The 25,179-nt window shown below is 45.6% G+C and overlaps 1 protein-coding gene across 1 annotated transcript in view; it reads right to left on the minus strand.

Moving 5' to 3' along the window:
• The window catches only part of SLC25A13 (solute carrier family 25 member 13), a 237,518-nt gene extending 225,539 nt beyond the window's left edge, over nt 1–11,979 (minus strand). The window contains exons 1-2 of the mRNA XM_069587464.1: nt 11,826–11,979; nt 7,853–8,335 (exon numbers count right to left, since the gene is read on the minus strand). Coding sequence (XP_069443565.1) covers nt 7,853–7,867 — 15 coding nt within the window. The 5' untranslated portion in view covers nt 7,868–8,335; nt 11,826–11,979. The remainder of the gene's footprint in view (nt 1–7,852; nt 8,336–11,825) is intronic.
• Between the last annotated feature and the right edge of the window lie 13,200 nt (nt 11,980–25,179).

A 25,179-nucleotide genomic window follows, 5' to 3' on the forward strand; every position in this document is an offset into this window, starting at 1 on the left:
GAACCCCTTTGTCTTGTCACCTCTTTACAAATTTATTTTTCACCGTCCAAAGGATTTTAAAGCTTTGTGCTCTGGTCACTTTCACTTCTTGTGCGGGTTCTCAGGCACACACAAAAATTCCACAAAATGTGTATGCTCTTCTTTTGTTCATCAGTCCTTGTCATTTTAATTTTCAGTTCCAGCCAGGAACCCTAAGAGAATTGAGGGAAACTTTCTCTTCCCCTACACCTACTTAGACAATTTTCTTACAAATTGTACCGTCTTATGCAAAAGATATTTTACCATAAAATAGTAAGTGGATCTTGAAATATCTGACTTTCATATCAAGTCAACAGTTTTCAGGGAAAACATGTGGAAACTGTGACTACATGTGGAAATCAAGACAAAGCTACTAGCCTAATAACAGTCATTAAATAGAGTGGTTTATTTAGGTTGAATTGCTAAGAATTTCAACACTGCCAACTTTGCTATGTTGTCAGCACCTAAAGTCAAAAGGAACCATCCAGGCCTATTTTCACTCATGCAACTACACAGCAAATTCCCAAAGGAAATGGTAAGCATGAGTGCTCCATCTTTTAAATGTTTCCAACCAACAAACCAGACCACCACTCTACAAGTTAGTCACTGGGGATAATTCTGAGCTAGGAGACCAGAGCCACCATTGATGGGGTCGACTTGATCCAACAAGAGGGTCTGGTCAGATGGGCATGGAAAACAGGGTTTGCTCAGTTGCTCTTAAGTACTGTGCCAAGGGAATTACATCACTGTGCCAAGGGCATGTCCTCCTTACGCCCAAGAAGCAAGAACACCAGCAGGCTCACACATGCCTCTGTTCCAAGACCCACCCAAAGGCATCCAAGAAAACATGGCGGGAAGGATAGGTGCTTATGAGGCAGCAAATGCCAAGCAGGGGGAGTAGGAACGGACCATGCTCAGCAGACCTAAACCTCACAGACAGTGGGCAACACAGGCAGGCATGCTTCCCTGTAACTCAACAAAAGCAGAGGCTGCTCATAAGACAAAAGGTCAAAGAGGTGGAAGGAGTCAGGAGTTCCTCCAGCAATTTTACAAAAGAACTTGATATCCAAGAAGACCGGCTGGATCTTCTTACCCTGCACACCAGCTTTCAGCACTTCCCACCCCTCTCCTCACCCCTGGCTCTCTATATGCTAAACAACACCTGTAGAGCCCTGTGACCCAACACAGACAACACGTGGGCACCCAACCAAGTTAGCCAGGAAAAAGGCTGCAAGACCAGCGTTACAGTCCTCTTTGCAACATTTCCCCTACAAGCACCTACACTGATAAAGAAAGCCACCGAGACTTCACCGGAGACGAAAGGAGCTTTCCATCAATTTGGTGATAAATACAAACTATATAAACTTGAGGCCTAAGCACGATGGTGAAATGGGGCAGGAATGGAAAAAGCTTGTCAAGAAAGAACTTGTAGGGATCCCCGCATATCCTTCCTCTGAAATGACACACTGGGGATTAGGGATTTACAGTGCTCCCACTGCATTCCTTCCTTATTCCAAGGAACCACCAGAGGATCAAATGAAGCAAAGAGCAGGAAAAACAGCCTAGAGCTGTGGCTGGCAACCTCAGAAGCATATTTGATTCACTTGGAGAGCATTCAAGAAACCCTGGGGTTCAGGCCACACCTAAGTCCAACTGAATCAGAACCTCTAGGTGAGACCCAGGCATCAGCACTTTTATCCCCATAGAGAGGACTACAATGTACTGGAACCCCTGGTCTACAACAGTGCAAAAAGCAAAGGAGTTTCAATTACAGGACCACTTACAGCCCTTCCTAGGACTCCATTTCTTCATCTGGTAAAAGGGAACAGGATTAATGAAGGGAGGAGTAAGGAACACTGTGTTATGTAAACCTAAGGCCAATCCAGGGCCATCAATTTAAAAAACCCTAAATCCAAACATCGGTGGAAGCACAGAAACTTACCAACATCATGGCAGCATAAAACCGACTCACACAGTCTTTCCTTCCTGCCCAGTACAAAAACTGGTCTGTTTTGTCATAACAGTATCATACCACCAAATACCTAGCAGTTTTTACCATAAGGGAAAGAAAACCTTCAACCTGAAGAATATCCTTAATAAACTCAATCACATTTTATCCTCAATAATCAATCTCGGAAGAAGGTATTACTTACTATCAATGAGAAGCATGAAAAACATGGAGGTCAAATATACAGCCCAAGTCCTAATTAGTGAACACTGGATTAAAATTTCTACCTGGTATATGAAGAGGTGACAGTTGTGCAATTCCGTGAACATGCAGAACACCACTAACACCTACACTTTAAATGGGTGACTTGTATGGCATATGACCTATGTCTCAACAAAGCTGTTTTTTAAAAAAGGCATGTGACAATTTCTGACCTATGCAATCTTGTTCGAAAGCCACTTAAAAATCAAGCATATGTGTGTGCATGCATGCTAACTCACTTCAGTTGTGTCCAACTCTTTGCAACTGGAGCCTGCCAGGCTCCTCTGTCCATGGGATTCTCCAGGCAAGAATACTGGAGTGGGTTGCCATGCCCTCCTCCGGGGTGATCTTCCCAACACAGGTATCGAACCCCCATCTTTTTTGTCTCCTGCATCGGCAGAAAGGTTCTTTACCACTAGCACCACCTGGGAAACCCACCAAGCATATACTGAGTGCCAATGCATTCTATAGATACAAACCACTGGATTGGGAGGATACATATGTCCATAATTGTTAGTCTGTGAATTCTCATATGCAAATAGAACTCTTTTTAAGGCCTAGGAAGGTGAGGCAGAGACTCGGAGCACAGAATGCCAGGTTTCAAATCCAAGCTGCAGAGCTTATTCTCTCTACAACCATGAGGAAACTACTTAACCTCTCTGCAACTCAGTTTTCCCACCTGTAAGATGAGGACAAAAGCAGACCACAGTTGCTGCTTGGTATTATGAAGAGTAATGGAATTATCATTTGTAAAGTGCTTGGGAAAGTGCCTGGCACACAGTAAGCACTGTGGAAGTGGTTCTCAAAAATAAAAGTCTGGTTTAGTTACAAGACCAAAATAAAAGTCTGAAGAAAAAAGAGGCATCTAATTTCCCCTCCCAAGTCATCTCCCCTGCCCATAAACGCTACTCCCCAGTATGCTAAACTACCAGGCAGACAGTCTGGTGGACAAGGGGAGAGCACAGACTCTGGAGCCAGGCTGGCTGATCTGAACCCCAGCTTCTTTTTAATTCTCAGGTTTTAGGCCACTTACATCACCCCCTTGGTGTCCAGAGTGTTCATCTATAAACCAGAAACGACAGTTTATAACATATAAGAACGTTAAAGGTCTTTAATAATTTAATTAATGTTTATGTAATAGGTCTTGTGCTTAGTTGCTCAGTCATGTCTGACTCATTGCAACCCCGTGGACTGTAGCCGCCAGGCTCCTCTGTCCATGGGGATTCTCCAGGCAAGAATACTGGAGTGGGTTGCCATGCCCTCCTCCAGGGGATCTTCCCAACTCACAGATCGAACCCAGGTCTCCTGCACTGTAGGCGGGTTCTTTACCAGCTGAGCCACAAGGGAAGCCCAAGTCACAGCCTATCTCTTCTGCAGGGGATCCTCCCAACCCAGGAATTGAACAGGGGTCTCCTGCATTGCAGGCGGATTCTCTACCAGCTGAGCTACCAGGGAAGCCCATTCAGTTCAGTCAGTTCAGTCGCTCAGTCATGTCCGACTCTTTGCAACCCCATGAATTGCAGCACACCAGGCCTCCCTGTCCATCACCAACTCCCGGAGTTCACTCAGACTCGCGTCCATAGAGTCAGCAATGCTATCCAGCCATCTCATCCTCTGTTGTCCCCTTCTTCTGCCCCCAATCCCTCCCAGCATCAAAGTCTTTTCCAATGAGTCAACTCTTCACATGAGGTGGCATCTGGTCCCATCACTTTATGGGAAATAGATGGGGAAACAGTGGAAACAGTGTCAGACTTTATATTGGGGGGCTCCAAAATCACTGCAGATGGTGACTGCAGCCATGAAATTAAAAGACGCTTACTCCTTGGAAGAAAAGTTATGACCAACCTAGATAGCATATTCAAAAGCAGAGACATTACTTTGCCAGCAAAGGTCCTTCTAGTCAAGGCTATGGTTTTTCCAGTGGTCATGTATGGATGTGAGAGTTGGACTATGAAGAAGGCTGAGCGCCGAAGAATTGATGCTTTTGAACTGTGGTGTTGGAGAAGACTCTTGAGAGTCCCTTGGACTGCAAGGAGATCCAACCAGTCCATTCTGAAGGAGATCAACCCTGGTATTTCTTTGGAAGGAATGATGCTAAAGCTGAAACTCCAGTACTTTGGCCAATAAGAGTCTTGTTAATGCTTATCATTAAGTCTTATTAACTCATTTAATAATGCTTTTCATTATTACCTCCTTTAATACTGATACTTGGGCTTCTCTTGTGGTTAAGAATCCAACCTGCCAATGCAGGAGACACAGGTTCCATCCCTGGTCCAGGAATCCTACTTATCTCACAGCACCTAAGCTCTTGCACCGCAACTAAAACCCACATGCCCTATCGCTCATGCCCTGCAACAAGGGAAGCCAGTGCAACGAGAAGCCGTGCACCTCAACGAAGAGTAGCCCCCGTTCACTGCAACTAGAGAAAGCCCAAGTGCAGCAACAAAGACCCAGTACAGACAAAAATAAATTAATTAATGAATTTTTTTTTTAAAGAACCAAATCTCACATCTAGTAAACGGTGTCAGCTCCACTCCTATTTAATTTATTACCTGTTATCCCCTAAATGCAGCAGGTGCTCTCACTTCTCTGCCTTTCAGTTGCTGTTTCCTGTCCCTGGTGTGATCTCCCCTCTTCCTCCAACCACTCCTTCTGAACCACCACTACCTTGGAGAAGTCCTCCCTTCCCCGCCCCCCGCCCCGGGGAGGGAAACAGGCTCCTTCTCTGATGCTCCTATTAGCTTTTGTTATGGCACTATTCTTACTTGGGCCAATAATCAAAAAAATTAAGAATAAGTAAGTGGTCAAGTGATCAACAAACTGCTAGGTGTGGCTAAATTCATCCAGAAAATATCAAACTGGCTTTAATATTCAAATGATTCACCACAGTGAGTGCTGGAATTCACCTACAAGTATTGAGTTTCAGATTCTGGGCCCAATTTCTTAGATACTCCATTGAGATGAGATTCTCTCCCTAGACAGTCTCCTCAAGTTTTAAGAGGGGATGTCAATCCCATCCCTAGATAAGATTGCTAAGTCTACGGATTTGTGTTCAATATGGAATATCTGTGCTCCAAGAAAAAGCAAAGAGCATGGCCTTTAACAGGCTGCACAGCACTGCCTAGTAGTGAACAAAATCAAGGAGCGTCCAAAGGTAATAAATAAGGGGCATTCCTGGACTACGGCGGACCAGCACAGCTCACCTGGAGACCTTTTAAGACTACAATTAGGCCTTCCTAGTGGCTCAGATGGTAAAGAATCTGCCTGCAATGCAGAAGACCCGGGTTCAATGCCTGGGTTGGGAAGATCCCTTGGAGAAGGGAATGGCAACCCACTCCAGTATTCTTGCCTGGAGAATTCCGTGGACAGAGGAGTCTGGCGGGCTACAGTCCATGGGGTTGCAGGGTCAGAAACAACTGAGCAACTAACACACACACACACACACACACAAAGACTACATTTACTGCACTGCCCTTGTGCTAGAATGAGAGACACTGTAAGAAATGGCCTTATGGAATCCACAAACATGTGTTTGTGGTTATGAGGTAGTTTTGAATGCAGTTTGCGCACTGCTTATAAAAAGAGATGGGGAGAAACTGCCCTCAGAAAGCAGAAAAAGGGGACCTCTCTCCCAAGTAACTGACCTCACTGATCACTTCCTCTTTGCTTTGGCTAGTAGAAGGTTCAGTCACCTCTAGCAAGTACCTACATCCTTTTTGTCTATTAACCTTAGTCCTTGTTTCATCTTACTTTGCCTTCTTTCTGTTTTTCTCATCTACTCTGACTTGATTTTGACATGTCTTGTTGTTTTATAAATATATGTATATATGATGTCAGCCGTAAGAAATCCTTAAAAGAGGCAAGTTTAGATGAATAAATAAATAAAAACACAAGTTCGCAAAGAGTAAAAATGAAATGATTCATTTTCCCTGACTCGCACTACTTGGCTAAAATTCAGCTGCCCTTATTGATATGATGTGACAGTTTAATAAAAATACAGCCCCAAAGTTAAGCCTGTTTCCAGGTCATTTATTTTATTTCAAACTAGTTAATCAGTATTATACTCCATCTACATACCCACTCCTCCATTTAAATCCCTCACTCAATCTCCAAATTAAGTAAAATTATTTAATTCATCTACAGAAGTAAAAGTCAAGTATGGGTATCTACTCCCGCCTACTCTCCTGAAAGAGGTGACCTGGAGGGAACATAATTGTTCCCTGGTACTCTGATTGCATGTAAATTTAATGCAAAGAAAAGGTCAAAAGTTGTTAGGTTGGAAAGGGCTAAATGAAGGCTCCAAAAATGAATCCCAGTGATTCTCAGAGAATCTACTTAAAACAGTTGTATATGTACATGTGTCTGCTCCTGTATACTCAGAGTGCCCTTCTTAGGATGGAACCTGGAGTAATTACAGAAAAGAAAAGGGCCACTCAGGCCACATAATCTAGGAACACCGAAAAGCCTGCAGAGTTGGGGAGGCCTGGAGAAACTTAAGTCATAGAACAGCATTTAAATATATTTGTCTGCTTACAATTTCCATTGCAAATGTGATTAGTTTGCACGAATAAATAGGAATATGATGTGTTGGCCATGTTTTCCTCTTGAGGGTTATCACAGAGTTTTGATTAAGGACAAATGTCTGAAATGTTGGGTATATTTAAGTTCACGACACTTAAAATGAGCTAGGAAGTTGTATAGGCTTGATTAAAGGGCTGCCTTCGTGAACTTAAAATTAAAAGCAATAAACTCCAATGAGTCAAGTGATTGGGACTAAATATGGTATTCTGCCAAAAAAGTTGAAATGGAGTCCAAAGAGACTGAAATGGTGCCCAGGTTTCAAGAAACGGTGAAAGAGGAAAGGTCAAGCTGTCGGAGTTGCCTTTCTCTGGGTTAGTGAATGAGTACCATTACGCAGAACTCCTTTTAAGTAGAACTTCACAGGAGTTACAGGCTCGCAGGACAATCTGTTTTGTCATTTCTATAAAGAAGCCTCTCAAACGCTCAGAGGCCGGTGTGTTAAGTGTTGTCAGATGCTCAGAGCAGAGAAAAGGAGGAGAAGTGGGGGCGTGGGGAGGGGAGGTACTCTGGAGTTTTTATGCACACGCGCGCTGGCCAACGCCAACAGTCTCCAAAACGGAAGTCAAGGTGACTTCCCCCGCCGCGGGAGGGCGGAGCCTTTGAAACCTAATAGGATCATGCTTCGGCGCCGGCGGTGCCCCCGGGAAGCAGCTCGGGTCAGCAACAACCCGGATCACGAGCAGGAGCGCGCTGGGGTGGCCAAGGGGACCTGCTGACCCGGAGCCCTCTCCCACCCCGGGACGCCATCGCGCCCGCTCTTCACCGGCTCAGCCCGCCGCGCGCCCGCCAGGCACCGACTCCCAGTCCCGGCCAAGTGGGAGGGTCCAGCCGGCAAAGTTTCCGCTGCAAGGCCGGGCCCTCGGGCCCTGGGCCCCGCAATCGCCGCTTGTGCTGGCCGGGAGGGACGGCGACCTCCCTCCTCCCGCTGCTGCAAGGTGGAACAGCCGCCGTGCGCCCCTTTCTGTTTCCTTTCCCTGTTGCACCAACCGAGCACGTGAACGCCAGGGCCCCTCGCGGCCCTCGCGGCCCCCGGCCGATGCTTACCTTGGCGGCCGCCATGCCTCGCCCCGGGTGCGGGCAGCTGCGGGCTGCAGGACGCTCTCACTGGCTCGCCGGCGCTGCGGACCTGGGCGGCTCACTTCCCGTCCCGACGGCGGCGAGGGCGGCGATACAGCCCGGCAGCGTGCGCGCCCGGCCTGCTTCCCCACGCCCTCCTGCCGGCGCGGGTCATGCGGGCGCTGCCAGCCCATTGGCTGGGCCTGGCCGGGGCTGCCGGGGCGCGCGTGATCCGGACGGCCTCTGCCCCGCTGCGGGGCGGGCCCGGGTCTGGGGGCGGCGGACTGGCCCCGCGCACGTGACCCCGGCTGCGCTGTCCAGCAGGGCGACCTCTGCAGCGGGGGGCCGGCAGGCGGTGGCGGGCTTCACGACCGACTTTTGCGAGCAGGTGGCCTCGCGAGGGAAGCTGTTGGCTTCGGCTGCTCCCAGGGGCTGCTCCAGGGCCTCCAGACCCACAGGCGGGGCACGCAGCTGGGGAAGTTGAGAACGACACTAGGTCCCAGGTTTATCCAGGTGTTCCCTGTCAGTTCCCTTTCAGAGGGGTTCCCCTCTGGGGTGGGGGATGGGGGGGATGTCATTTAAGAGATCCTGAAGCATTGACTAGTCGATGGTAAATAGGAAAGTAGTGTCTCTGGCAAACCTAGTTTTAGATCAAATCTAGCCAAGTCGAAGTACCAAACAGCTGTATGTATAAGCGCAGAACTTACATGTGCTGGGGCCACTTCATTTTCACCCTACATAGTAGAATGGCAGAGATCAAAGAACCTCCCCCCCCAAAAAAAATAGGCCCTGTGAAAGAAACAGGTTAAATTTTAATGTTAAAATAGAATGTGTAACCCCCAGAGGTCTTTCTCTTCATAAGAATTTCATTCAGTTACCTTTGCTACCAAAATTTATAATTAAGGCAATGGTGGTCAGTGAAAAGGGCTTTAAATGTTTTGTAGATTATGGATATAACCTAGCAACAAAAGTGTTTTTTACCAGTCATTTTCATTAATTAACACTGATTGAGTGCCTGCTACTTGCCAGGCACTGTGTTAGGTGCTAGGAACACCAAAATGACTTGAGAAATGGTCTCAGCCTCTAAAGAGCTTAAGGACTAATGGAAAAGCTGGCACATAAACACTTAACGTCCATATAACCTGTCAAGGCAGCAACCTCTACCCAAGGACTATGGGACCCCTGAAGACTAGGGAAACCTCATAGAGGAGATGATGCCTAGGCTGAATGCACTATAGTGGCTGTGAATTAGCCCAGTAAAGTGGAGGGGGATGGTTTTCCAGCCAGAGAAAATAAGGAGGAGAGGGGGCCCAGAAATTACTGAGGAAACAAGACAAGTTATGGAAGTGATGGGTCATGAAAGGTAAGGAGCTGTGGAACTCATGGAAGAAGAGGCAGGACAGGCAGGTTGGGACCATTCATGGCGGGCCGGTGCCACAGTGAAGGGTGTGCGCCTTAACTGAAGGGCTTTAAGGGAGGTGGCATGGCCAGGATTATAATATTGATGGATCCTGCTTGAGGTGTGGAGGACGGGGTAAGGCCACACTGTTGGGATGTTCAGATAAGACGGACTGAGGACCTGAAACCAGAGATGGGATAGGGCTAGAGGAAGGAACAGGAGGTAAAATTAGTCAGTGTGGTGACTGATAATATGTGGGGGTAGGAGAGAGAAAGACAGGAAGTCACCCTGTCTTCCATATTGGGCACTGGTGTAGATGCTGGAAAGATGCCAGAGATAACAGGTAATACATCAGTAATACAGGAGTGTTTTGAAGTGTGTGCCTCTTGTCTGTAAGGAGAGTGTATGTGAAATACACAAATTATACTGTAAAAGGCAAACATTTCGAAAGGGAGTGATTGATTAAGAGATTCTCAAGAGGTTTAACAAAGACTGGAACAACTCGAATGTGTTCAATAGGCAATAGAAAAAGAATAGAGACAAAAGCAAAACCAGGAGAAATGATAGCGAAAAAGGATAGCAGGGGACACGTCTACAGCTCATGCACAGGGCTGGTCCTGGCTGCTGTAAAGAGTTCTTAAAATGTGCAGAGAAAATACAATCTCATGTAACCAAGATCACATCATATACTGTATACTATTTTAAAGGGCATCACTGAAGTCTCTGTTTATAATACAGTGAACTTTTAAAAAATTTAAATTATGTTTTCTGGAAATCTCAGAAAATCATAGTAATGACCGTCACTCATATTTCTTGTATCAGAGTTAGCCACTGTTAACATATTACTGTTATATTCTTCAAAATGATGTCTTTATGTGTTCACGTAGAGAGTCATTTTTTTTTTTAAATTTAAATACAGGACTCATACTGTATGTAATTTTTTTATGTCCACTTTAACAAAGCAAACACATACTGGGTGGTTTACAGTAACAAGTTTACTCTCTTCCCATTCTGGAGGTCAGAATTCCAGAATGAGTCCTAAGGGGCTAAACCAAGGTGGAGGGGTTGGGTTCCCTCCAGAAGGTTCAAGGGAGTATCTGCTTCTTTGCCTTTTCCAGGGGGCCCATGGCCCCTTCCTCCATCTTCAAAGCCAGCTCACAAACATCTCTCTGAACTCCGCTTCCCTCACATTTCCCCTTCTGCTGTGATCTTCCTCTGCCCCCCGTTCATAAGGACACTGTGCTGTGCTCAGTCGCTCAGTAGCCTCTGACTCTCTGCGACCCCATGGACTGCAGCCCGCCAGGCTCCTCTATCCATGAGAGTCCCCAGGCAAGAATAGTGGAGTGGGTTGCCATGACCTCCTGCAGGGGATCTTCCCAACCCAGGGACTGAACCCAGGTCTCCCACATTGCAGACAGATGCTTTATCTTCTGAGCCACCAGAGAAGCCCTAAGGACACTGACGATGGCATTTGGGATCCACCCAGATAAGCCAGGATGATCTACCTCCATATCTTTAACACAAGGGCATCTGCAAAACAAGTCTTTGCCATATAAGGTAATATAGGCTCCAGATACCCACTCCAGTGTTCTTGCCTGGAGAATCCCAGGGACGGGGGAGCCTAGTGGGCTGCCATCTATGGGGTAGCACAGAGTCGGACATGACTGAAGCGACTTAGCAGCAGTAGCGCCAGCAGGCTCCAGATATTAGGATGCAGACATCTGGGGGAACCGTTTGTCTACCTACCTAACCTACCACACTCTGGATGCAAATATAACCACATATGAATAAAAGTGTATTTCCACTTACAGTTGGAGTCAGACTCAGTCAATTAAGCTTTCTCCCTCCTAGAATTCCTCTAGAAAATATGAGACTTTTGAAAAATTAAACTGTCACAAGCCCTGAAATGTTGAAGGAGGCTCCCTGTCCTCCACATGACCTGTCAACAATGGGAAACATCATTTGAGAGGATGAAGTGTAAGTTGACCAGTCACCTGCTGCTTTGTCTTGTCCTGACAGCCGCCCTCCTGATAAGTGATTCGGGCCATTCTTGTCCCTATCCCCAGACCACCCTCTTCCCTACCACTGAAAAGTAGCTGGTGCTGAATTTTGACTGAAGGGGCCCTGTTATGGGTTGTGTCTCCCTCCAGTCCTAATCACCATGACCTCAGAAAATGACTAATTTTGAAACTGAAGAGGTAATTAGCAAAGATGAGGTCATACTAGAGTACAGTGGGCCCTTAACCCACCGTGACTGGTATCCCTATAAGAAGGCACAGAAACACACCAGGAGGAACCACGTGACGTAAAGGCAGTGACGAGAGTGATGCGGCTGCAAGCCAGGGGATACCAAGGGGCAACAGCCACCACCAGAAGCTAAGAAGAGGCAAGAAGAGATGCTAACCAGAGTGTCAAGAGGGCCCATGGCCCTGCCAACACCTTAATTAGGGATTTCTAGCCTCCAGAACCAAGAAAGAATACAATTCTGTTGTTTGAAGCCCCCCGAGTTTGTGGAACTTTATTATGGGAGCCCAAGGAAACAGATAAAGAGCCCAAACCCACCTACATGTTGTTGTACCAGATGCCAACATGGCCTGTTGGGAAAGCGGCAATCCAAACCATGGTGAAACTCGAGGGTTGACAACATGAGCTCAAGCCCTGGGGTTCAGAAGAGTGAGCGGTGTGTCCTGTTCCGAGCTTTCACCTTCCTCAGAGTGACGGTGCTTTGCACATGCCCCTTGACCATGCCCTTTAAACCATCTGGTTTTCCCCAGCTCCACTAAAGCAAACAAGCAAACAAAAGGCACCACTCTCCCTATGAGCATGTTGCTAGATTAGACTGCAGGAAAGGGTATCCTGCGAGAATGCTTGCAAAGTGCCTCATCTACCAATTAGTTTGGGCATATAACTGAGAATTATAATAATGATCTTTTGTGTGGGTGGCTTGCTGCAAAAGTAATGCTAGGGATGGTAAAGAACATGTGTGACAGACTGAAAGGAGCCCCATGAAATAAGTCAATGAAGAGCTCCCAAGTTCTGCGGTTGCAGCTGAGTCTCGCCAGCTCAAGGACACAGAGAATCCCTCTGTTGCAGTCATCTGTCTTTGGGATCCTTCCAAGTGTCAAATGAAGCATGATAAGCCTTTCCTGAGCATGGGCAGAAGGTAGGTTGGAAATGAACATGACCTAGCTTCTTAGTAGATCCAAGGGAGAAAAGCTGTGTCAACATTTTTAGAGTTAGAGGGAAGGTAAGGGAGGGAGGAAGAGAGTAAGGATGAGGAGACAGGACACCTTGAGTAAGTGTGCTTGTAAACAAATCCCCAAGTTTTGAGAGCCTAGGCTCTGAAAGCAAGGCCTTGAACAACTAGGTTCTGAGAGAAGAGCAAGTATACAAACCCGGGGACACCTGCCCCCACCTCAGCAGAACACAGGGGGACCTCAGTTTCACCAAATACAAAGTAGTACCATTGAAATTTACCCCAGAGTGGAATAAGGGGCCATATTAGCAACTACCAGGGGTCTGCTGGGGAAAAGGAATAATGGGTATTAACTTTACAAGATAATTCATCATTGTGTCCTGGGCAGATAGCCAAATACCCCGATTTAGTGATAAATAAATAGATTCACAAGTACTCAAGGTACACAGAACTTTGTGAGAGGCAAAGAAAGCCTCTAAAATCTGATGCAGCCACTACAAATTTGGGAGTGAATACACATGTCCAATTTCAAGTCAAGTCACTAGCCTCGAAGGTGTATTGGTAAAGTATCTTCAATTGAGATTGGGGTGAGAGATGGCACATAGTACCCTCAAAAGCTCTCAGCTTGAAGAGTAATATAACTGCTCCATGTCCCAAGAGCACAATGAACTCTTCAGTAAGATTGAGCGCATGGCTGTCACTGACCAGCACCCATGGGGTAATGTACATCATTCATACCTCCCTGGGATGCACGCTGACCATCGCTGCCTCTGCCAACACAGTCTTACAATCCAGTATTAAACAGTTTCCCTGCCCTACACTATAAGGACTTGACCCTGGCACAGAAACAAAAGTGAAAAAGACAGAGTCCTGGGACTTGAGAGCTCAAGTCTTTGTCGAATGTCACCATATCAGAGATGCCTGCCACCTCCACTCACCTGCTGTTAGCATTTCATCCTATCTATCCCTTATCACCTGGCCATACATTTATTAGTTTACTGTCTGCCTCCCCATATTGGGATGAAAACAGAGATTGCATCTCTATTAGTTCATATCCAGGATATTACAATACTGTTTGCATTAAACAAGTATCACCTATTTGTTTAATGCATGCATTGGAAATAGAAACTCGTATGCCTAGGGCACCAAGACCAATAAAAATTGAAGAAGGTTATCCCACAGAAGCAATGAGTAGGAGTTTAAATTAAGGCATTTTGATGATTTGGTTTTGTCCACAATTGTAGGGCATATTCTGAATTTCCTATGTGAGGATATTAGACCAGAGCATTTGCACTTCCCAATACTTTACTCCAGCCACCGTTTCACAAGAACAATGTCCCCAATTCCTTTACAACACTGACAAGAAGGCAAGCAAATAAACAGTAGGAATATTTGGGAGATCCGACTATATGAGTACAGACAGTTCTAATCGAATGAGTACAGCAGATGTTCAAACCATACTGAAGGAAGTCTCATGCCTCATACTTTATTGTGTTATACAGACCAGGCTTGAAATTTTGGTGTATTGACACCAAACAGGACCCTCTGTTGGGGGAAACATCCTGGCTGAAACCACCCACACTAGCCAGGCCCCATAGTAACCATTTGTGTGAATTATTTTATGACAGGAGGTCCTGGTAAGGAACCTGGAACTAACAAGCCACCACCACCAGAAGAGTTCAGAAAGGGTTAAAAGGAGATGCCACGTGTCCTACCACCTCCCAGAATCCTCCTTACTGGCATCCATCTTGGCTGAGCAATGCGTGTGCCTACAGGAAAGACCCTGAGACAGAGTGATTGTCCAAAGACAACCTGGAAACTAATCCCATTACCATAAAACGCTAGACTGCAAGCCACGTGGCAAATTAGTCTTCCTAGGGTTCCCTTACCCTCCTGCTCTCCACATGGTGGCCCCTTCCCAATAAAGTCTCTTGTTTTGTCAGCACATGGGGGTCCTCAGACAATTCACTCCTGAGTATTAGACAAGAATCCCCTTTCAGGCCCTGGAAAGGGTACCCCCTTGCTGCAACACCTGTGGGGCCCTCTTGGGCACAAAGCCTTTCTGTGTCCCCTGTTTCTCCTTTATAAGGAATAGGCTTCATTCAGCCTCCTCAACTTTCCCTGAGTTCCAAAGGGCAGATTCAAACAGTTGCTAATCAGGGAAGGGAGGGAATGAAGAAAGAATGGAGGAACAGCCAGAAAACAATAGGACAGGCTTGGAGCAGAATCCTGGTTCCTCCTGAAGTGAAGTGAAGTCGCTCAGTCGTGTCCGCCTCTGCGACCCCGTGGACAGTAGCTTACCAGGCTCCGCAATCCATGGGATTCTCCAGGCAAGAATACCGGAGTGGGCTGCCGTTTCCTTCTCCAGGGGATCGTCCCAACCCAGGGATCGAACCTGGGTCTCCTGCATTGCAGACAGAGGCTTTACCGTCTGAGCCACCAGGGAAGCCCTGAAAGAATATACATAATAATACCTTTGAGTTCTTCTGCAGGAACTAAAGTCCCCACCCAGATGTTGCTGTTGTTCAGGTGAAAGCCATGTCTGGCTCTTTGGGACCCCATGTACTGCAGCACACCAGGCTTCCCTCACCATCTCCCGGAGTTTGCTCAACTCATGTCCATTGAGTTGGTGATGCCATCCAACCATATCACCCTCTGTCATCCCCTTCTCCTCCTGCCTTCAATCTTCCCAAGCATCAGGGTATTTTCCAATAAGTAAATAAATGAAACTCAATAAAAAAAATTTTTTAAAGCCTACAACAACATAAATTTATTATCTTGCAGTTCTACAGTTCAGAAGTCTAAAATGGGTAAAATCAAGGAACCAACAGGGCTGGGTTGCTTTCTGGAGGCTCAGAGAGAATCCAGTCCCTTACTTACAGCTTCTAGAAGTCAGGCTCAAGACCCTTCTTCTCCATCTTCAAAGCCAGCAACAGCACGTCCAACTCATCTCCTATCGCGTCACTCTGATCCCCTCTTCTTTGCTCTTTTACGTTTAAGGACCCTTATGATCACACTGGGCCTCCCAGCTGGCAATAGTGGTAAAGAACCTGCCTGCCGATGCAGGAGACGTAAGAGCTGTGGGTTCTGTCCCTGGGTTGGGAAGATCCCTTGGAGGAGGGCATGGCAACCTACTCCAGGGTTCTTGCCTGGAGAATCCCATGGACAGAGGAGTCTGGTGGGGTACAGTCCATGGGGTCGCAAAGAATCAGACACGACTGAGCAATTTAGCATACATAATTACACCAGGTTCACCCAGATAATCTGGCGTAAACTCCCAATGATTATCCTGATGGACAATGATGCTCGATTGATTAGTTTGTTAAGGCTGCCATAGCAAAGCACCACAGATTGGGTGGCTTAAACAACGTCTTATTTTCTCACAGCTTCAGAGGCTGAAAGTCTGAGATCAACGAATCAGCAGGGTTCATTTCTTCTGCGGCCTCTCTCCTTAGTCATAGATGGCCATCTTCTGCCTGGCCTTCCCTGTGTGCATATCCATGTCCTAATCTGTTTTTTTTTTCTTTTAATGCATCCATTTATGTGTTTTATTTATTTATTTTTAATTGAAGGATAATTGCTTTACAGTATTGTGATGATTTCTGCCATAGGTCAATATGAATCAACCATAGGCATACATATGTCCCCTCCCTCTTGAACCTCCCTGCCACCTCCCTCCCCATAATCTTCTCTTCTTACAAAGACACCAGTCATATTGGATTAGGGCCCACCATAATTATCTCCCTCAAGTTAATTACCAATTTGAATACCATATTCCCAAATTCAGCCATATTCAGAGGCACTGAGGATTGGTATTTCAACATATGACTTTTGTGGGAGAGACAATTTAGCCCATAGTAATTAGCAGCTTTAATTCCACCTGCTACCTTAAGTCTCTTTTGCCATGGAATGTAACATATTCATGGGTTCTGGGTACAGATTTGTGAACATCTTTGCTGCTGCTGCTGCTGCTGCTGCTGCTAAGTCACTTCAGTCGTGTCCGACTCTGTGTGACCCCATAGCCTGCAGCCCACCAGGCTCCCTCGTCTCTGGGATTCTCCAGGCAAGAACACTGGAGGGGGTTGCCATTTCCTTCTCCTGTGAACATCTTTGGGGAGCTATTATTCTGCCTAATACACCTTGTTCTGAAAATGCTCTAACTGGTAAAGCAAATCTATAGAAACAAGAGATCTTAGAGTAGAATATTTGGTACCTATCACCATAGTCCTTGCAATCCCAGTGAAGCAAAACTGACTGCTGGGGAAAATTACATCAAACGTCCTTAAACAGATTGAGCCCAATTTCAACAGCCCAGAGGCAGAAAACCTCAGGGTCTTGCATCAAGTCCAAGCCTCTGCTCATGAATCTGCCTGAGGTCCTCTGGGCCCAGTGAACCACTCAAAGTAGTAGCAAGTCAAGCTCAGGCTGCCCTGGCCCCTCAGTATATTCAGGAAAGTGAAAAATGTGAAAAGTCATCATGTCCAGCTCCTTGTGACCCCATGGACTGTAGCTTGCCAGGCTCATCTGTCCATGGGGATTCTCCAGGCAAGAATACTGGAGTGGGTTGCCATTCCCTTCTCCAGGGGATCTTCCTGACCCAGGAATCGAACCCAGGTCTCCTGCATTGCGGGAAGATTCTTTTACCATCTGAGCCACCAGCGAGGCCCTGAATACTCTGGTGGACATATCAGAAGAGGCAGATGCACCAGCGCCCAGTGTCTGAGCAGCAGCGAGGAGCAGCAGCTAGAGATTCATACAGTGAGCTCTCCGGGCCTGGCCACCTGTGGCATTGCTTCTAGAGCAGCAGTTTCTTTTGCAAGAAGTCCCCAAACTATCAAAAATTCTACAGTTTTTGAAAGAAATCGGATGCTCAGTAAGACGATCTTACCAAAACTGGTTTAATGAGACCTATGTTTTTATAAAAACAACAGCAACAAAGCAATAAGAACAAAACTCTATACAGATGTTGTTTCTCCCTTATACTCTTCCTTACAGCTAATCACAAATGGAGAAAAGTTGAAGCATGTATTGGGTTGGTCCAAAAGTTCATTTGGACATTAGGGAAAAACCCAAATGAAACTTTTGGCCAACCCAATATATTCTACCACTGGCTATTATTATTTCCTCATCATCCTGTCTGTCTGTCTAACTAGCTTCAGCTAGCATGAGTCAGTGAGTGTTAATCGCTCAGTCAGCTTTGACTCTTTCCAACCCAGCGGACTATAGCCCACGGGGCTCCTCTGTTCACAGGATTCCCCTGGCAGGAATACTGGAGCAGGCTACCATTCCCTTCTCCAGGGAATCTTCCCGAACCAGGATCGAACTCAGGTCTTCTACACTGTAGGCAGATTCTTTACTAACTGAGCCACCAGGGAAATCAGACAGACTATTTGAATCCCAGCTCTGCCATTTAAGGCTCTGTGACACTTGGTCAGTTATCAACCTCTCTGAGCCTCTGTCTCCTGATCTGTAAAAGAGAGAGAGAGAGAGAAAAAAAAAAACAAAACCCATTTTGCAAGGTTGCCATGATATTTAATTGAATGTATATAAATGGCAAATAAGAATATGTTGCAAATAATAATAATAGAATGAGAGTCAAAGCAGCTGTCCTGGGAGATTCCTTCTAGCTGTGGGAGTTATGATTCTATTCTTGTGCTATTCCTTCTAAGAGCACCCTGTCACCCAAATGAAGATGATTTATACCTAGGCTTAGTGTCTCAGAATCTTCCAAAGGCAGGGAAGTATAGATGTGGGGGAAGTAAGGAAGGTCAATCGATTGGAAAATCTGTTCTCAAAGCTGGAGACTGAAACTCTAGTGAGGCAGAGACCACGAAAGCACTTGAGTATTTAAGAACAGTCTGTTGGTGTTTGCTTCTGACTTGAAGAGACTGGACCAGCTCTTTCATGTCTGAACTTGTCGGTTGGACACCCAAGTCCAGCCCCAGGACCAGCAGCCTTTGCGGTGCTTTATCATCTTCCCTCCTGCCACGACTGCCTGAATCCATTAGAGATACACTGTTAGGAAGAGAAGTCCTCACATCCAACCCCTACGGACTCTGGTGAGTGGCAGGCCTAATTCTCTTAAGGTCGCAATGCAGTGAAGAAGATCCTTAAACAGCAACATTTAAAATTAAAATGAAGCTCATCATATACCAAGAGAGGCAGAAGACTCAAACTCTAACCGAATGTCTAGGTTTTCTCTGTAAGGCTCCGAATAATATGGCCCCTGCTGCCTCTCAGGTCCTCCTGTCCCTTCCTGGCTGCCATCCGCAGGCTAAGCGTGTCTTGCCCTGGGGCCTCTGCACTGGCTGTTCCTTCTGCCTGGAGCTCTGCCAGCCCTTTACCCAGATCCTCTTCCTCCTCCCTCAGGCCCCTGGGGTCCTACCCTGACCTCCCATCTGAAGCGGGAACCTCCCTGTTATTCCCAGTCTCTGCATCCCGTTTCGGGCCCTTTTGGCACCTGTTACAGGGAATAAGCAAGCCACACAGATAGCCCTGGTAGTAAAGGACCCGCCTGCCAGTGCAGGAGATCTAAGAGACGCGGGTTCGATCCCTGGCTCAGGAAGATCCCCTGGAGGAGGGCGTGGCAGCCCACTCCAGTATTCTTTCCTGCAGAATTCCCACGGACAGAGGTGCCTGGCAGGCCATAGTCCATGGGGCTGCAAAGAGCTGGACACGACTGAGCGATTTAGCACACAGAACAGTGAGTAACTATTTGTTTATTCTCTTACCTGTGGTGTGAAGAGGTGACCTAGAAAAGGGAGGCTGGACTGAGCTGGGGCAGGCTAATGGCCTGTAGTTCCGGGGCAAATCCTGGAACTTTCTCCTAGTAAATGACCTGACATGTGAGCTCCATCAACACCTCCAAAATCAGTGCTCTGAGGCCTGACATAATGGAATGAGGGTCAGGAGGTCTGGATCGTAATCCCAACCCAGCTCTGCCATTTAGCAGCCATGTCACTGTGAGCAAGCCACTTGCCCTCTCCAGGATTCATTGTTTCACCAATGAAATCGGCGTACTTGATTTTGAAGAGGCTCAATCAACCACTAACATGCTTGTCCTGATTCATTTAGACAGACAGACAGACAGCAAATAGTCACTCTCAGACTAAGGCAGAAGAGGAAGCTATTCACTCCGGTGATGATCGGAGGGGTGGATTAAGGATAGTGATGACCTCTGTATTCTCGTTGCGAGTGTCCTTTAATATGGGAATCGACCTCCACTTGCATCATTCCCCACCCAGGCAAGATTCACCAGGCAGACAAATGAGTGCTTACTCTGGGTGACAGAACCACAAAAGGCCCCGATCCCCCTCGGGGGGTGCATGGCACGGTCTGTGACAGGAAAGTTCCTCCAAAGCCCCTGGCGAAATGTAGATAGCTGTCCTAGAGGAGTCCCCAAAGCCACCACCAGGCATTTACATTTTTGGAAGCTCTAAGCTAAGGGACATGGGACAGAAGTTGTAGAGGGAAAGATCTCTCCAGACCTCAGGTCTGATACTAAAACCACAAGCTCCGCATGGCTTCTGGGCACTTGAGAGGCGGCTGGTGTGAACTGAGATGTGCTGAAAAGACAAAAAGCACGTTGGATCACAGCGATTTTAGTATGGAAAAGTATATGTAAAATGTCTCAATAAATAATTTTTAAATTTAGGACATGTTGAAATGGCAATGATTTAAGACTTGTTGGGTTGAATAAAATATATTCTTAAAATTCATTTCATATGTTTCTTTAATATTTTTAATGTGGCTAATATAAAATTTTTAAGGAGGGGCTTGTGTTATATTGCTCCTGAATAGTGCTTTTCTAGAGCTAGACTGATGTGTGTGCGGAGAGGGACAGAAGGTGGAGGAGTTGAAGCAGCAAAGACTGATGGAGGAGAAGGGAGTGAGCCACAAAGACATTTAGCCTAGTACATCTCCAGTTTACACTGATTTGCACCATTAGTCAGCAAGCTTAGAAAAATCTGGCAATGCCAAGGTCCAGGCTAGAGTTCCTGGGGGTAGAAATTCTAGGGATTTTCCGTACATGTGACTTGATATGAAGATGGGGGTCTGTTGAATTGTGTGAGAGGGGCAAGGTGAAGTGGGAGGCCAAGAAATCAGTTAGTTGGTGTTAACCCCACTAGACCACACCCCTCAAAACTCTGCTGGACAGTGCACTTCACACTGTGAGGAGAGCTACAGATGGAAAGGGGAAAGGCTACAGTGAGCTCGGTGGTGGATGAAACAAAGACTGAACTTTAGTGTAAGTTAGTTATCCAGGAGTAAGATTTTGATTTTACTCTCTAAGGGAAATTTTTAAAAACATCTGATTAGACTATATGGGGTTTTTGATGACATAAAAGACAACAAAGAAAAAATATCATCCAAATTCCCCAACCCAGTTTTAACTATTTGAAAGTAATTTTGAAAGTTTTAATATTTGAAAGTAATTTTCTTCCAGTTACTTTTTTGCATGTGTGAGTGTGTGTTATAATGATGCATTACATTACTGGGATAACACAATTTGTATATCTTACTGTCTCACTTAACAACATGTATACACTTACATGTATCCACTACCATGTGTAAAATAGCTTGTGGGAAGGAGCTGTATAGCACCGGGAGCTCAGCTCAGAGCTCTGTGAGGACCTAGAGGGGAGGGCTCGGTGAGGGGGAGCCTCAAGATGGGGGGATATATCTATCCTGACAGCTGACTCAAGTTGTTGTACAGCAGACACCAACCCAGCACTGTAAAGCAATTATCCTCCAATTAAAAAAAAAAGAAACGATATGTATAAAAACTTTATCCTGTTATTAAATAATCTTGAAAAACATAATTATTAATGTTTTCCTGATATCACATCATAAGAATTTACCCATATCTCAACCATTCTCTAATGGGTGGGTGTTTTTAACTCATTTATCATTTTTACCTATCATAAGTAAAACGTGATGAATACCTTTGTACATCAAAGTTGTTCTACGTTTCTAAGGAAAATTGAAGACATCTGTAAAAGCCACTATGGAGAATGCAAATGAAGAAAATGAGAGTTAGTCTTTATTTCTCTTTTTAATGGAGAGAATCAGTGAATCAAGCTCTTTAAGTTCTTTTCCTACTCTGAAATTTTATGGCTGACTCTTCAGAAAAACATTACTTTTTTCATTCATTGGTGATTTTTTTTTTTTTTTTGGTCCAAGACAATATAGGCAAGTATTTCTAATTTTCTATACTGTGAATGATTTAGAACACACTTTGACTATTATTTGGCTTTCCACATCTCTTTCAGAAATATCTTTCCTTTCTACTGACTGCAGATCAGTTCTCTGTTTGCTAAATCTCATTTTAGAAGGAATGGAACCACAAATGCAAAATTTTAAGGTACATTAAAACTGAAAATGACTCATGTTAAACATTAGACATGTTGAAACCTAGTGTTAAGTGCTATAAAGGGCCTAAGATGCTAGTCTACCTGCAAGCTAACAAGTTTCACGGATGCTCGCAGGAGACATGAGACACCTGGATTAGAGACAAAGAACAGTCTAGTACTCCCAGAAGAGCAACAGCCAGAATGTCAGCTTTGGTTTCCTCTAAGCCCAGACTCCCACAGGGCAACACAAAGAGGCCACGTGACACCCGCACAAACTGTGGGTTGCATTACAGAAGAGGAACCCTAGTTAGGGAACCTGACTTTTCTATAAGGGACACGAAGTATGCTGTTCTGTGTCCCAAAGCTTCTAAGTCCCTTTGTTATACAGCGTCCTGATAAGATCGTTTGGAGCAAGGCCATCAGAGCCTCAGCTCTTAAGATGTGCAAAAATGCAAGAGACTCATGGAGAATTTTCTTTAACATAATCATGAAGATGGAGTTAGAGTCTATTAATAGAGTGTACATGTACATTTTATTCATGGAGCTGTTATTTTCTGCAGGACCAAGCCAAGGTCTCTTTTTCGTCTGGCACTGTCTACTTTCTTTCCATGTTCCTTAGCCGCAGAAGTCAATTCCTTTGCAGCCTGTGCAGAGATCTCCCATCAGAGTCATCTGTTTGCATCTGGATACACTAGCTGTCAGTCCACTTCCATGAATGCAGTCAGGACAGACCATCCCAGGTCTGCCATCAGCATTATAAGTGTCTGTGAAACAGACTAAGGGGCCCGCTCTCTCCCTCCTGGAGAGAAGAGTGGGCTAACACCCCAGAACTCCCATAGACTCCTTACAGTTAGCTACTTCCCTTTGAATACGGCTGAAATGTCACTGATCACCAGAAACAGTCTAAAAAGAGGTCTCCCCCCAAAGAAGATTTTTGTTCCCTAAGGGAAAACTCTTCATAACATTAGCATGAATAAGTTATGAAAAGCCATCACAACTGAGAGAGACATAATCATCATTCATGTATAACAGATCTGTTTATTCTGTAAAGATTCATTTCAGTTGATTAATTATCAGTATCTGCTGATGGTGGGGGGAACAAGGCTGCTCTGATGAGAGAATTATTGAAGTGCATGCTTAGAATATTTATCACTGAACACATATTGTATGAATTTAGCATATTTATCACCTTCTTTCTGGATGGGCTCATTCTTCCCCCAAAAATATCAAATAGTACTGCCATGCTGTTGGCACTCTGCCCTTCAAATGTGGACCCTATTGTTTTTATACAGAATACTGATTTCTTCCTTCTATTTATTGAACATGATAGTAACATTATCAGTTGATTCTCTGCTAGAAGCCAAAGACTGAGATGCTTTAGTGCCGTTCAGCTCCAGCACTCTTGTGGCTGATATTATATTATCTCCTTATCATAACGTGGGCTTTCATGGTGGCTCAGATGGTAAAAAATCCACCTGCAATCCTGGAGACCTGGGTTTGATCCCTGGGTTGGGAAGATCTCCTGGAAAAGGGAACAGCTACCCACTCAACTATTCTGGCCTGGAGAATTCCACGGATGGAGAAGCCTGGTGGGTTGTAAAGAGTCGGACAAACGGAGTGACTTTCACTTTTACTTTATCATAACTTGAGAAAATAGAGACTAGGCCACTTGCTTGGTATCATTTGGTTTATATGCAGCAAGGTTGCATATAAAACAGAGACTGAAACTGGTCTCTCTCTGCTTCCTGAATTGGGGCTCTCAATTACCACGCTGGTTCTTAGGCAAGACCACTACGAGCAGGCGTGCTAAGGCTCTTCAGTCCTGCCCAACTCGTTGCAACCCCATGGACCAGAGCCCAGCAGACTTCTCTGTCTAAGGGATTCTAAGGGCAAGAATACTAGAGTGGGTTGCCATGCCCTCCTCCCCAGGATCTTCCCAATGCAGGGAATGAATTTATATCTGAGGCAGGTTGTTTACCACCAGCACCATCTGGAAGCCCCTAAGAACACTATACTGGGAGTCAGACAACCTGGACTGTGATCCAGGTCCAATAATAATATCTTTGTGACATTTTTACCCTCTGTAGGTCTTTGTTTCTCTGTAGTCTTATCTCATCTCATTTGTCTCTATGTTTACCTCTTGATCTGTCTTCCTAAGCCCCAAACTCATAACATTTATGCATTTGCCTTCTGGTCATTGATACGATTTCCCAGTGTCAGACTTTATTTTTTTGGGCTCCAAAATAATTGCAGATGGTGACTGCAGCCATGAAATTAAAAGACGCTTACTCCTTGGAAAAGTTATGACCAACCTAGATAGCATATTCAAAAGCAGAGACATTACTTTGCTGACTAAGGTCCGTCTAGTCAAGGCTATGGTTTTTCCAGTGGTCAGGTATGGATGTGAGAGTTGGACTGTGAAGAAAGCTGAGCGCTGAAGAATTGATGCGTTTGAACTGTGGTGTTGGAGAAGACTCCTGAGGGTCCCTTGGACTGCTAGGAGATCCAACCAGTCCATTCTGAAGGAGATCCAACCAGTCCATTCTGAAGGAGTTCTTTGGAAGGAATGATGTTAAAGCTGAAGCTCCAGTACTTTGGCCACCTCATGCGAAGAGTTGACTCATTGGAAAAGACTCTGATGCTGGGAGAGATTGGGGGCAGGAGGAGAAGGGGACGACCGAGGATGAGATGGCTGGATGGCACCACGGGCTCGATGGACATGAGTCTGAGTGAACTCCAGGAGATGGTGATGGAGAGGGAGGCCTGGTGTGCTGCGATTCATGGGGTTGCAAAGAGTCGGACACTACTGAGCGACTGAATTGAATTGAAAATTGAATTCAGGCGGTAATCACAATAAACTGTGGAAAATTCTGAAAGAGATGGGAATACCAGACCACCTGACCTGCCTCTTGAGAAACTTGTATGCAGGTCAGGAAGCAACAGTTAGAACTGGACATGGAACAACAGACTGGTTCCAAATAGGAAAAGGAATACGTCAAGGCTGTATATTGTCACCCTGCTTATTTAACTTATATGCAGAGTACATCATGAGAAACGCTGGACTGGAAGAAACACAAGCTGGAATCAAGATTGCCGGGAGAAATATCAGTAACCTCAGATATGCAGATGACACCACCCTTATGGCAGAAAGTGAAGAGGAACTAAAAAGCCTCTTGATGAAAGTAAAAGAGGAGAGTGAAAAAGTTGGCTTAAAGCTCAACACTCAGAAAACGAAGATCATGGCATCTGGTCCCATCACTTCATGGCAAATAGATGGAGAAACAGTGGAAACAGTGTCAGACTTTATTTTTGGGGGCTCCAAAATCACTGCAGATGGTGACTGCAGCCATGCAATTAAAAGACGCTT

The sequence above is a fragment of the Ovis canadensis genome, chromosome 4 (genome assembly GCF_042477335.2).
Source record: "Ovis canadensis isolate MfBH-ARS-UI-01 breed Bighorn chromosome 4, ARS-UI_OviCan_v2, whole genome shotgun sequence".
NCBI classification, from domain to species: Eukaryota; Metazoa; Chordata; class Mammalia; order Artiodactyla; family Bovidae; genus Ovis; species Ovis canadensis.